Source organism: Podarcis muralis, chromosome 1, assembly GCF_964188315.1.
Source record: "Podarcis muralis chromosome 1, rPodMur119.hap1.1, whole genome shotgun sequence".
Classification (NCBI taxonomy): domain Eukaryota; kingdom Metazoa; phylum Chordata; class Lepidosauria; order Squamata; family Lacertidae; genus Podarcis; species Podarcis muralis.
In genome coordinates this window covers 101,384,550-101,399,012 of record NC_135655.1, presented here as the reverse complement: position 1 = coordinate 101,399,012, position 14,463 = coordinate 101,384,550, and the positions used below count along the sequence as shown (strand labels likewise).

Sequence of the window (14,463 nt, the reverse complement as noted above, 5' to 3'; positions counted from 1 at the left end):
CACCTGAGCATACATACATCACATTCAGAAAACCCCCTCCACTGGTCAAGGAAATGCCTGCCATTCTCCCACCCCTTCAAAATATCTAAAAAATATGCATGGGCCATCAATCACGAGTTGGTGATCCCCAACCTAATTGTTACTAAGAAGCAACATCTTATCATACTAAACCAGCTCATAATCTCAAAGAAAACAGCACTCTTAAAGAGTCAGAAAAGCCATGCTGTAACCTGTGTTAGAAACTGGGATAGAAAAGCTAGGAATCAAGTGGCTCTTGGAACCTGGATTGTGGGTGCCAAAACAGAATGTCTACTCACATTTGGGGAGCAGGTATCAGCAACACTTTGTTGTTTTTTTATAAGCATGCATTAATATGCAATCCACATAAGTGACACATTGTTACTATTTTAATAGAATTGTTAATAGTTGGTTAATTTTGTGTTTACAATAAAAATATTGGTACCATGCTTCAGTTTTCAAAACACTCTACTCTTATTTTTAAACTCCTTAACGTATTGTCTATCCTTAACATATATGTTGAGGCTTCAAAGAACACACATTTCAGTGATCCTTGTGATAAGGCGACCAGTATCACAGTGATTGTTAATACTGATTTTTTTAAATTGTATTTTCCTGCTATGTAATCAACCATGAGCAAGCTATGCCTCAAAAGGTGGCCTATGCAAATTTTTCTTGATAATTATATACCCAAGGCCATGTTTACACTTTTGTGGCATAATGATCCATGATCTTTGCCAAGAAAAACTGAATTTGAAGCTGCTTTGGTAGTGAGTTACACAAAAGGATGTAACCTTGCTCACTACAATTCCTACTAAGCACCCTCCTGCTTGGTTTCACAATCCGTTACACACACACACACACACACACACACACACAACAACAACAACAACAACAACCTAGAAGCTTGATTTAAAAAGCTAAGTGCATTATTTGCTATGGACTGAAATATATATTTTCTTCTGTACAGTATTTGTGCAGCACACACAATGCTGGCAAAACCAGTGGAAAACAGCATATAGATAACTAATTACACCTTTTAACTGTGCAATTAACAGTAGATGCACTCCTGCTGCTGCCTTGTGGGGTGAGGGGGTCTTTGGAGCCAAGACACCGACACCAAACCGTGGCAGCTGTTGGAACTGTTTTAAAAGTTGGAGCAGCCAAATGAACAGCTCCGCATTTGCAGCGCTGATGGGGCTCCAAGCAGCAGCCCCAAACGATTCCTCTCCTCTGCAGCATCCCCAGTGGCAACCGCCACCAGGGCTTGATAGTCATTGCCTCAGATGTTTCCAAAGCACCAAAAGATGTGTGTCTTCTGGTGCCGCGCTACCCCGCCAATCAGGTGATTTGCAGGGAAGTACAACAGCAAAGAGGTGCCTTTGGGTGCCCTGCTGCCCCACAGACCAACTGACTGGAGTTGCATTGCAGCCACATGGAGATGTTAGATACCCAACAATGGCACCTGGACATCTGCACTGCCTCACAAAAGGTCTGTTGCCAGTCGCAAAATGCAACTGGCATCAGACTATTTTCAAACCCTGACTATAACAGATAGTATCTTAAAGCCCATTGTAAAGTCTGCACAACAGGAAGCAAGTGTATCTCATTCAGAAATGTTCCATAATTGTGAAGCCACCACTGATAACATATTTTATTCTCAGGTCTGTGAACCTAAATCAATCTTACTGGCAATCATGCAACAGAGGCAGTGGTTTTCAACCAGTGTGCTGTGGCACCCTGGGATACCTTGAATGATGATCAGGGGTGCTGCGGGCAACAATGGCCTCTGTCCCTCTTTCTTTCCTTCCTTCCTTCCTTCCTTCCCTCCCTCCCTCCCTCCTCTGATGCCCTCTCGGGTCTCTGCCTCTCAAAGGCTTGCACAGCTGTTTATTGCAGCAGCCCTGGCTATAAGCTCTGCAGGCGAATGGTCTCTGAGAGGCACCTCTCTTCGGGGTTGGGGTGGGGACTCAAGAGACCAGGGACAGCAGCAGTAGCTGCTCAGAGAGCTTCCAAGGAGAGGGGAGAGGAGAGAAGAGGAAACATTCTACAAGGGAGGGCGTTTGAAAAAGGGTGAGAGGCTGCCAGCTCTGCAGGCAAGGGGTGACATAACTGGGCTCCTGAGCCCCACAGGGATGCCAGCCAGCCAGCGTGTGTGTGTGTGTGTGTGTGTGTGTGTGAGAGAGTGTGAGAGAGAGAGAGAGAGAGATAGAGATATTTCCCTAGTGAGCACAATGGATGAAATTCCTAGTGGCATAAAGGGTGGGTAAGAACAGAAAGGAGCCCTGCTGAAATAGAATAATGGTCTACCTAGCTCAGGACTAGTCAATTTCAAATGCATGGCTATGGGAAGCCTATAAGCAGGACATGAGCATGCTAGCACTCTCCAGCTGTTTCCCAGCAGCTGGTATACAAAGGTATGCCAGCTCCATCCCTAGAAGTAGTATAGTCATCATCACAAGTTACCACTGAGAAACTTATCCTCCATGTATTTGTCTAATTCCACCGTCTTAAGTTTGTGGTCATCTTGCAGTAGGGAATTCCACAGTATCACTATGAACTATGTAGCAAGATGGGTTTTCTGGATGGTTTGCATCACAACAATTGTGGAAAGCAAACTGAAAGTTTTATAATTTAACACGTTTCTTACTAGCAAACAAGGCGAAAAAAATACCCCTGTTGGGACAGTTCCTACATGTTCTTAAATGTTTCCTCATCCGTGCTGCATTGTTAGCATACTCCTGCCTGCAATATTTACATCTACCTTTTCCCTTCAGTGGTTTCATTAGAAATTATGCCAAATGCTAGTGACTTTTTTCTGTTTAGGCAATATTATGATTCAGAGTAATCAAATGCACTACCAAAACTGATTTTTAAAGAAACACTTCCAAATTCCCCAGCTCCAGAAATGAAACAAGACACCACCCTGAAGTCTGTGTTTGAAGCAAGTAAAATAAAAATTAATAAGTTTCGCTTTAGCTTGCAGCCTCACACTCAATAAATAAGAATGTTACCTTTTGTATTGATTTAACATGCACAGCAAAGAGATTAATTCAATTGTTTCACTTGATTACTGGCTTGCTTGATTAGTTAGTTAGTTAGTAAGTTAGTTAGTTATAGGTGTTGTTTCTCTAAATATGTTCAAGGCGTAAAACAAACAGCACAATTTGTAAATCCATTAAAAACCTGTATGATAATCATTCCTGATAAGCTGAGCTAAAAGTTTTGTATGCACTGTTTTATTACTCCTGACCCCAGTTACAAATACAAATCAATGACATATGGATTCCCTCACATACTTGCAAGTGGTAATCAAGTTTATTTTAACTTTGAAACTGCCAAGTTTGCCTAATAGATTATTTGCAATTAGCATCCCACTGAAATCAAAGGACAACCCACTACAATGTCATTAAGATATTAGTGGTTTTTATTTTCAAACTCTTTCCTGCAGGTCACAAGCTTATTTTATTCATTCATTATATGTTTATACTTTGTGATCATATAAAACTATCTACATCGTGTACAGAATACAATGCATTAGGGCAAATACAAAATAAAACAAAGCACTATGAAAACAAAATACCATGTAAGCCACGTAAGTTCACAAAGCATACAATATGGGTCACATTCAGGAAAATGCTTGCTAGAACAAGTTTAAAACTGCTGCCTAAAACACACCTGGAGCCAAAAACACAGATGATACCTGCCTAATCTCACTACGCAAGGAGTTCCATAAACCTGGTGCCACCACACTGAATGCACTGCTTCTAGCTGAATTTGCCTTGTTACTTTGGTGTGGTTCAGACCGTATATTAAACCATAGTTTTTAAAATGGTTTAATATGTATGAGTTAGCAGGTTGGTGCACTGCTCAAAAGTCTGCACTCAGCTCCTCTGCCACTCCTGCTGTACTAAGGCGAAGATTCTGTTAGTACAAGGTTTCTCCTGGCTTGACAGAGTCTTCTTCTGCTCTCCTCTCCCTACATGCTTCCTAAACCTACTCTGGGCTTCTCCCAATCATACAGAGCAGATTTGGGTACAGTGCAGGACATACATGATAGAGTGGAGAGTCCCATTGTGCCAGAGGGAATCACTGAAGTACAACAGGTTAGTTGAATTCTATCCCTGGTTTGTTTTTCTTCAAACCACGGGGAGTAGACAATATTTCTTCCTGGCTTACTGCTGATAGTTTGTTTGGCAGAAACAAACCACAAGCCTAGGTTCACATGCAGCAAGGCAGGCTCTGGTTTGTTTCCTCCCCAGTGCAGCAGCTGGGAAACAAAGCACGGGTTTTTAAGCAGAAGCTATGGTTTATTGTGAGCCAGACCACTGTGCCAATGTTTTCATTAAGCTACCCACCGCCCTCTCCCAACTCCAAGCAGGAAAGGAGAATAGCATTCTGCTCATGACTTTCACCAGAGTGCAACTGGTCACCTTCCACTTCAAAGAGGGTATGAATGGTTATTTATAATAGTTGATCAAAAAGAGAGAGCTCTTGCGGGCACTGAGAGATGCAAGGGAAGAGGTGAAGATGGCTGCAGAGCCTGCTCCTGCTGAACGTTTCCTTAATTTTACTTTGCCTTACTCAACACCAATCCACTCTAGCTGGGCTTTTCTCCCTCCACCTCCCACAGCCATCTACCACCTTCCCTGTGGGAAGAGATCCCAATGAGCTTTAAAGTATATTAACATGATGAGCCTTTTATTTAAGCGTTAGCCTGGCAACCATAGACATCTAGGAATTGCATTAAGGCAGGTGCATGGACTTCCATGCAGACTAGTGAGCAGGCTGGCAAAGGGCAAATGGAGAGCTCACTCCCTCCTCCATGTCCAGCATGGAAAGTAAGCACATAGGTATAGGAAGGAATTCCTCTCTTCCATGCCAAGCACAAAACCACTCTTCTCCCAATTCCAAGTAGGCTTGGTAAAACAATACAAGCTTTTGTTGACTTATTTACACTGGTACTGCCGACTGCAGTTTAAAAAAATGTATTTTAGTATTACATGCAAGCTGCACTGGAAATATTTGTTTCTTGAAATAAATGATGCAAGTAAATAAATATTTAGGCAGAAAAAGCTGCCTTTAACTTGTATTTAATAGACAGTTAAACATTTGACAAGACAGATTGCATTCATACATGATCTAAACAAAGTTTCATTTTTAAGGGGAAATTAATTTTAAAACATTTTAAATAAAAAAAATCTAAGGGCCACTTCTTTAAAAAAATTGTTTTACCCACCCTGTACAGCTTAGGGTTCCCTCCCCACAAAACTTTACTAAAAGCACAATAAGAGGCTAACAAGACTTGTATATCCCAAACTTGTCTTTAGAAAAGGAACTAAGGTTTCCTAACACAGTAAACAAACAAGCTAAACAGAATGATCAACACAAAAGTGAGACACTGAGACAAGCAGAATTCGAACTAAATGTAAAAGGTATTCCCTCAAATACCCTAAAATGAACCGCATTTCTAATACTTGGCAGAAGTCCAAATGGTGCCAGGTGGACCCCTTTGGGCCTGTCAACAAATGCAGTTTCACGATCAAGAAACACCTAAACCGTGTGCCTCCACATTGTATATTGGGTCACACACAAAAAAGGGATTTCTAGTTTTGACCTAAGCATTGAGATACGTGATGTGAGTGGACTCTGTCCTCAATATAATTTGCTTCCCAGTCTGTTTAGGGCCTTAAAAAGGTCAGCACCAGCACTATTAATTTGGCCAGAAACAAAGTGGTAATCAATGCAAATAGTATAATACCAAAGGAATATGCAAATTATCACAGCAGCCCCATGAACAGTATCTTACAGTTGTCTTATATGGATGTTATCAAGGCATGAATCCAGAAAGGTAACTACTAGTGAGGCAGCCAAAATTGATAAAAAGGTTATTGCTGCATTCTGGACACCCAGTTGCAGTAGCATAATCATAACACCTTAAAGGGTTTTTTATTATTACTATCATCCAGGAAGACCTAGAGCTAGGACACCGTAACATACTTAAGCAGCTTCCTCAAGTAGGGAACGTAGGGAACTGGGCAAAAATCTTCCAAGTCTGGTAATCGCTTATTTACAAAGCAACTCAAAGCATGTTGGTTGTGCAGTAGGGATCCTAACTTCATTCAGCAATGCAATAATAATCCCTCTCACACAGTCAGTCAAAGCTACTCTAATTGATCTAGTGAGCCAGGAAGGGAAGGTTTAACGTACAAGTAGTAAGTCACACTTCTCCAAGATCCTTTCCATAACCTTAGGCTACATAAACTGGTAAGAATCTTTAAAAAAAAAAAAAAGACTTGTAAGAAGGAATAAAAGATACAGTAAGCACCAACTCTGTATGAGTAGAACCCATGTCAAAACAGATGCAAGCAATTTATCTGCAAAGTGTTTTAAGAGTGGTCATAATACGCCAATATTTCTTGATTCCAGCCCTGGAATCAAGCTGAAGATGACCCCCCTCCCTAACTATTTGGAAGAGTTTCAATGGATATTTAACAGTGATTAAAAGCAAGATTTCTTCAATACCCTCTGCTTTAAAATTGCTTTAGCTATTTTAGATTTCTATTGTTAATTGTTTTCTATTTTTTATGTAAACTTCCTAGACAACTTAGTAGGATGGGTGGTATACAAATGCAATGAAACACTAAGATGTAGGGCTAAATACCAAAACATTACCAAGCAGTGCTCCAAAAGTTGTGCAATGTCAGCAAAATTTGCTGCAAACTGCAGGCTCATGCCTGGATACTCTGGTTCTCAGAAGCACTAGTGGCTATAATAGCTTTCTCCGATGGGTGCTAAAACAAAAGAAAAGCGAATTTCTCATTTCTAAGTACAGTCATACCTCCTTTTGCGTCTGGGATCCGTTCTGGAGCCCTGGATGCTGGACGAAAGGGACACTCAACAAAGTGCTGCTCTGAGCACGCACGAAGTGCGATTTAGCGCTTCTGTGTGTGCGGCAAACCCAGAAGTAACCCGTTCTGGTGCTTCTGGGTTTGCTGCAGACATTTGATGAAATGGACCCTAAATGGGGCACACTTAAAATGAGGTATGACTGTACACCGCCTATGTGAGATATATAGATATTCCTGAAGTGTTTAAATAACTCCAAAACGTGACTGCAGAAGAAAACTTTAATTGTTCTGAATGAGAAATATAAAGAGGAATTAATAGTGGCTGAAGTTTCTACTGCAGCATGGTCAAAGTTAAAATTCAACCTTGTGCTTCTGAAACAATAATACAGGCATACTGTACAGTACTTTTTGCCATTATATATGTCTCATGTAGACTCCATTAAGACATAAAGCCACAAATGAAATAGCATAAGCTAAAGTACTTTCATTAATTTATACAGTTATGATAATTTAGAACAGCCTCCCCCAACCTTGGACCCTCTGGATGTTTATGATTGCAGCTCCCATCATCTCTGTACATTTTGGCCAAGCTGGCTGAGGCTGATGCACAAGCTGGAGTCTGATACATCTGAATGACAGAAGGTTGGGGAAGGCTGATCTATAAAGTCAGTATAAATTAACCTCCTAAAATTTATATTTAAGATTGATAATTATAACTGTAATTGCTCAGTGTTAAAAAGAAAACGGTAAGAGAATTTTTAATTTTCATTTAGTAAGTTTGAGAAATTAGTGTTTATTCTATGCAAGTATTATGCTATTCAACCCAACTGCTCAACACCTTCAAAAATTCCCCTTCAAAAATTAGATTGGTTCAAATCATAGTTGAAAGCACTTAGCTTTTTTTATATCTGTCTTGCTATTTTGGAGTCACTAAGTTACAGTACCACAAAAATGGTATTGTAAATTTTTCTCATAGTAAACTTCACTAAAACAGTGCAATTCTACACACACTTACTCAGAAATAACCCCACAGTATTCAATGTGGCTTACTGTCAGCTACCGGTAAGTGCCCATAAGATATCAGCTAAAAAGAGCAATCCTAACCCCCAGCCAGTAACAGTGGCACTGAATGGAGCAACATTGCCATCAAAGCAGCCCAACTCTGCAGCAGCCAGGTGGACGGTGAGGAAGTGACTAATGCTGCTCATTTTGAGCCAGCTCCAGTTTGGTCCAACAAAGAGGCCTAGATAGGGCCCACCACCAATAGGAAGACAAGCATAGGATCCCTGGCTGGTTCAGCTCTATCCCCTCTTACCCCCAGAAACACCCAACTTGAGGGGGGAAGGTGTGTTGGCTGCAACTGGCATGGACACCACAATGGGGACTTCAATGGTGGCAGGAGCTCCCTGCCAGTGAAGTCTGCTAAAGTTGCACCCAAACCCTCTGCTGTATCCAAGCTCACATTAACAGTGGGTCAGTGGTTTGGCTTGCACTCTACACCAAGAATAGGAACTGTTTGACGTTTATAACCAAATAATGCTGCAATGCCTAGCAATTCCCTGGGAGGTGGACCTTACGGAGGCAAACTTGTCAAATTTATGAAGAGCCCCAGTAAACTATTGGGAATGGCAATCAGCACATGAGATAGAACATGTAGCTTCCTATATATTCCACCCAGGACTAGCATATTTTATGTCTTTGATGGTACCAGCATACAATGAGGGATCTGTGAAGATCTTGAGCTTCCTTGGAGAACTACCGATTCCTTCCTAGGGTAATTCTTTATACCAAAGCTTAATTTGCAGTTTTCCCAGAAACCATGACAACTGAAAGTATAACATAGAAATGTGGACTACTAGACATCTGCCACATAGCCCCTATTTCTAGTACCGTAGGAAAAGATTTTCAAAATCTTTTCACCTCAGTAAAATACCCATGTAAAGCATTTTAGAACAACCAAGACAAGGGGCACATCTTGCTGATCAACAAATCTGTAAACAGATACAGATTTATGAATTTGTGTGCTAGAAAACCCCAAATGTTTCTATGGAAATTTGCAAAGCTAAGGTTACATTTTTAGTTAGAATTATTCAGCAAGCATAATGAACAAAGCCAATCGTTTCAGTTACTCAAGCAATTTAAACAAGCTGAAATCTGAATCCCAAAGCTGTTAAAACAAATCTCATATCATGGTGGTTTCCCTTACAGCTGCAGTATAGCCATGCAGTAACCTCATAAAAAAACCAAAACTTCAATGTTTGTTGACAGACACAAAAGAGCAAAAGTTACACCAGTTATGAACACTCAAGGTTTGACAGTTCAACAGCAACTAGGAAACCTGTGTACTTTGAGCACTATTATAAAAACAATTTACAAAAATACTTTCAGTATACAAGTGCTGCATTAGGCAACAATTGGTTATTATGTTTGAGAACTACCGAATGTTTTGTGATATTTGGCTGGGATTGTGGAGTATTATCAAAACTGTACTATTTACTCTTCCTTGATATACATAACAGTTCAGTTTTATTAGATGCACATTAGCCAGTGCTTGAACTAAATAGCTATAATTTTTTATGATAATCTACTAGTAATAGACAGTTACACGAGTATGCTTATAGAAACAATTTAATGATAACCACATTTATGCTATATCACTGTTGATACCTTAATTATTTTTAAGGTATGGAAAAGGCAAGTTGCTTCATTTTCTATAAATATCTTGACTCATTTTCTTTGGCTGTAGCTTGACTCTAAAGATGTGTTTTAAAATTCAAATTTCTGTAATACTGTACATGGGGGGAAAACATATTCTTTAAAATACATATACACTGTGTGTTAAGACTATGCAATACAGTAGAAGAAAGCAATTTTCCCCTAACTTCATCTTGCATCCTCTCTACACAAAAGGTATTCTCAAGAACTTGCCTCATCACTGGCTGGGGTTGCATGTCACTCTAAATCAAACCAAGGTTTACTATAAAAACACGCAAGCTTCTGTAAAGGAATTCACAGATACTATGTGCATCCCTGGTCATTCAGTTTCTGCTGCTGAGCTGAGCTAAGATTTGGCTTAGTGTCATCTTAATCCAGACTCGTGGTTAGGTCTCTCCAAACCAACTAGGAACTGTAACCACGGTTTGCACTAGGATTTACAGCTTGTGGTTTGTCCATGAAAGCTAAACAGTGAGCTAGCTAAACCAGGCTCAGGAGGCACACTAAGCCAAACCATGGCTTATAACAGCAGCAGAACAACCAGAAAGAAGCTAAATGCTCACAATCTCACGAGAGCCCACAGATTCATACCAAGTCTTAATTTGAATTAGCATGGTGTGTATACCAGGATACTTTCTTTGTTGAAGTTTACATGTGTAAACTGGTTACATGTCCTGGTGATGGGTAACCTACAAAACAGGAAGGCTAAAGCTCTTATAAGTGACCTTCTGTTAAACAACAACAAACCTAGAAAACTATTTTAAAGTTTTGCCTCCTTCAAAATTTGGACTAGGCACATAGTACAAATGCCTTGTAAAAATGCAATCTACAATAAGCACACACCGTAGTCCTAACCTTTTCAGACCCAGGACTCAAACATGCATTTGGGGCCAGATTTCATAATTTTTCACCATATATTTGTATGGCAGTAGAGCTGCTGCTGCAACATACCTAAAACTCCTGAATGAATTTACAGATATTCACACCACTTCAACTACAAGATAAGGCACTCTTCCACATCATTACTAACACTTTTACTAGCTAAGAGGCTAAGATTGCTGAAGTCATTCTCTCAACATTAATTTTCCAGAGATGTCTCTTCTATGGAGGCATGAGATGCCTATATACTTTTACTACTTTCTCAACTCTGTGGATATGTTTTAAAACAGATTTAAACTGCATTAAACATTCTATAGAATGTAAAAGAGAAGGCCACTGGTTTTACATTGGGTAATTACTGTACAGTATTCTTAAGGAGGTTGTAAGCTCATCCCTTTGCATTCTCAAAATTGCATTTACTCAGAAGTAAACCACAGTATGTTTCAAGAAAATAACTTTCCACCACTTCTTTAATTACATTTTAAATGCAACTTTTCATTTGGTGCAAAAGAAGAAACCATTCCATATCAACTATATTTATTAAAAGACAGTAAATTATTTCTTCAGAGAACAGCACCATATCCAACAGGGAGGGGTTACAAATATATGAAAGGTGTTTTTTCTAAACCAGTATCAATTTCTACAAGCTATGTCCTTACAAGAGAAATTAAAAGCCCCAGCATTAAAGGACCAAGTGTTTTGGGCAACACTAGTCAATATGTTTGAAGATAGCAAAAAGGCAGAGTAGGCCATCCATTCAGATGTAGTGGCTTTTTAGTAATACCTGTATTCAATAGTTTCCCCAACTTTGTGTTTCAGTAAATTATATTCGCTCATGCCTATCCTTCATAGAAAAACAAACATGAAAAACATAGTCCACTGTGTTGTAAGCATATTTAAATGGCCAGTCTAAATGTTTTTCTAGAGTGCAAGAAACATCCATAATTTCAGATACAGAAGTAAAATATGTTGCATTTCTTGCTTTAAAATTAGTACATTAATGTGAGCTGCTAGGTACATTGCTAATAGCTTATACCCTGCACACATCTTTTAGAAATGCCTTCCAAAAAAACCATTTTTCTGCATGGTAACTGCTATGTACAGTATTCTATGAACTAAAGTCACTTAGGGAGCACTGAGTGGATGGCCCTTTGAATCAAATGTTTCTCTGACTTAGGTAGGTCTGAAACACTAAGCAACCAAGAATCTAGAACCTGCTTTCAGGTAAAGGTAAGCAGAATCAGTTCAAAATGTGAGGTTATCTAAGAGCATCCTGTGCTTCCCCTTGGAATGATGTTAAACCATTTATAGAAGAGAAAAAAGCACTTTTATTATAGCTGATAAAATGCAAATTGGAGCATGAAAATGTAAACAGATTCTATCTTAAGTATTGTATCTATAAGTAAAATGTTAAGAAACTGAATATTCTAAGCAACATTTTCATATGGAATTTCAGAAATGTTTACAACAGAGTTTACCCAATAAGGGCATCACTTCTTTAAAATGTATTGTAACTTTTCATTTGATGTAACAGTTTATGCCAAACTGTTATCCATTTAGCTATTTTGCCTTTACATAAAATTCACATCTCTTCAGTCTCTAGCACTGATCGCCATTTCACAGCACAGTCAGCCCACACGGAACAGATCAATAACATTACAGACACAAGACTAGACTGTATCCATTTAATAACCACAAGAAAGTGTACCATTCAGCAAAAACTCACACACATTACAAAACTGCTGGAGAGCAAGAGCTAGATAACAATGTAAATCAAAGTAAAATCATAACCAAATATGTCAATTATAAAATCTGTTTCTCTTTTCAACACTGAATGCATGTACCTAGGAAACTAAAGTACAACTATAGCATGCACATCTAGTGAAGGGAAAACCAAGAATAGCCACCCAATCCATTACTAACTAGTCAAAGTGCTGTGCATGAAGCAATTCTTTCAACCACTGCTTGCTACCCAGTAAAGCATTGTCATATGAGCAAAACCTGTTCAAACGTATTTATTATAATGAAAAGATTTTGTTGCAAAAGTTGAGGTTTACCATTTACTTTAGCACACACTACTTACTAGGTGGATATTAAAGGATTAGGAAAACCTAAAACCTACTGTGTGAAAAGTATTTTAAAGTTTATACCTCTCATCTAAGAGCATTCAACACAACTTTCCAATTCTATATTTTTCATATTTGTATAAGAAGCTACTAATAAATTTTCAAAAGAGAAAGCTGTGAATATTAAAACCAAGTTACTGGTAAGTTACTATAATGCTGACAAACATGAAGGAATGGCTAACACTACAAATTATTAGCTTGCGCACTGGTGGTCTGTAAAACATCAGTAGCAGTAAAGCACAGTTGTGGTATTCCAAACAACACACACACTGTAGTGTCACTGCTGTTGACAAAAAAGTACAAAAAAAAATTAATCCACATTTTAATTTAACAAATGATAATGCAAGGTAATGTTAAGGATATTAGAATACTGAAAGCTAAGTTGAGAAGAAAACTATATACTGTACACTTACCTGAAGAACAAGAGATAAGAAAAACAGCAAACACCAACTTTGTAGCAGCTCCCATTTTCCAAATAGTTAGAAATGATATGAAGTTATTCTATATATCCAGCTTTCCAGGTCCTCCAAATATGAAAATCCCTCTTTCACTTTATTAAAATTTTCTGTAAGAACATATTTGGAAAGTAGTGTCCATAAGAGTAAAATCAGATTTCAATACTAGTGTATCTAGGTCTTCCTTAGTAGATCCTCCAGTAAAGGGATGTATGTATTTGGGAACATACACGTCATTTGGCTTCTGTACAAACAGTGGCAAAATTCAATTCATAAGAACATATTAAGGACCCAGTTTAAAAGGTCAATAGTAAAGCAATTGACCGACTACTAAGCAAATTGCCTTGGAGCATTGTTTTCTTCACTTTAAAATCTGTAAAATATCCCCCAGGAGTACTGGAATCAGGCAAGTCGCACAGATATTAGTAAACAATACTTTCTTCTTCACGCCTCTTTAACAGTATGTAGTGTCTGGGTGAGAAATAGTTCCACATTAGTTTCAAGTGTCAGCACAAACCTGTTTTCAACGGAATGGGCAATAGTAAATTAATCCATTAATTAAAAAAAATGAATTTGTGAAACACTGATGTTTCCTATTAATAATGCTGAGACCAAGTAACACGGACAGGGCAGAAACCAGAGCTTATCTGTCCTCCACAGCACCACAAATGTCTCTTTGATCTTTCTTTACCTAGTGTATTCTCATTTCCACTTTCCACTTTTTACATTCAGTCTTTTGTCCATGCCCGCTCAAGAGGAGTAGATGGTATAATTTGACACTCGATTTGCCTTCGAAGGAAAAAAAATAAAAGCCTTAAGGAAACTCCCCCAGCCCATATGACTCCCTCCCTCAGTTAATGCTTAAAATATCCTTATATTCGGGGTTTAAAAACCACACAAAAGTGGTGGAGGGAAGAGGGAGGGCAATGCGGCTTCCAGCTATTTTGGAGGGTGGAGTGAGTGGAGGATAGTAGAGAAGCGCAGAAAATTTACTTTCTTCACTGTTCTAAAAAAACAAATCTTTAAACACAACGACGATCGAAAGAGGCTTGGGAGCGATCTTTCCCGAAGCGGCGGTGCAAGAGGAGGTCTCAAAAATGGATGAAGCAGGTGAAGCGATGCTTTTTTATAACCATGGTGATCCGATGTGGGCAAATGGGTCTTCTCGAGTGGCCGGTCTGGTGGGGCAAGGAATGCACGATCTCTTTTCTTTCTCTCTCCCCCTCCTTGCTCTTCCAAGCTGGATGTATGAGCAGGCGTCTAGTTCTTTCTCTCTTTTTTTTCCTTTTCACCTTCCCTGCAACTCTTCACGGGATCACCATTTCCCACAGAGTCGGCCTCTTCGGTCGCTGTCGAGGCAGGACCCTCCGTGCACGACTCGGCTTTTGTTTTGTTTCTCTCTCACACACCCTCCTCTTC

The 14,463-nt window shown here is 39.2% G+C and overlaps 1 protein-coding gene across 2 annotated transcripts in view; it reads right to left on the bottom strand.

Annotated features, from left to right (window-relative positions):
* Positions 1–14,457, bottom strand: part of ACVR2A (activin A receptor type 2A) — a 52,977-nt gene extending 38,520 nt beyond the window's left edge. For both annotated transcript variants that reach the window (XM_028745539.2, XM_028745549.2), the window contains exon 1: positions 13,003–14,457. In XM_028745539.2, the coding sequence (XP_028601372.1) occupies positions 13,003–13,057 (55 nt within the window). In that variant the 5' untranslated portion in view covers positions 13,058–14,457. The remainder of the gene's footprint in view (positions 1–13,002) is intronic.
* Between the last annotated feature and the right edge of the window lie 6 nt (positions 14,458–14,463).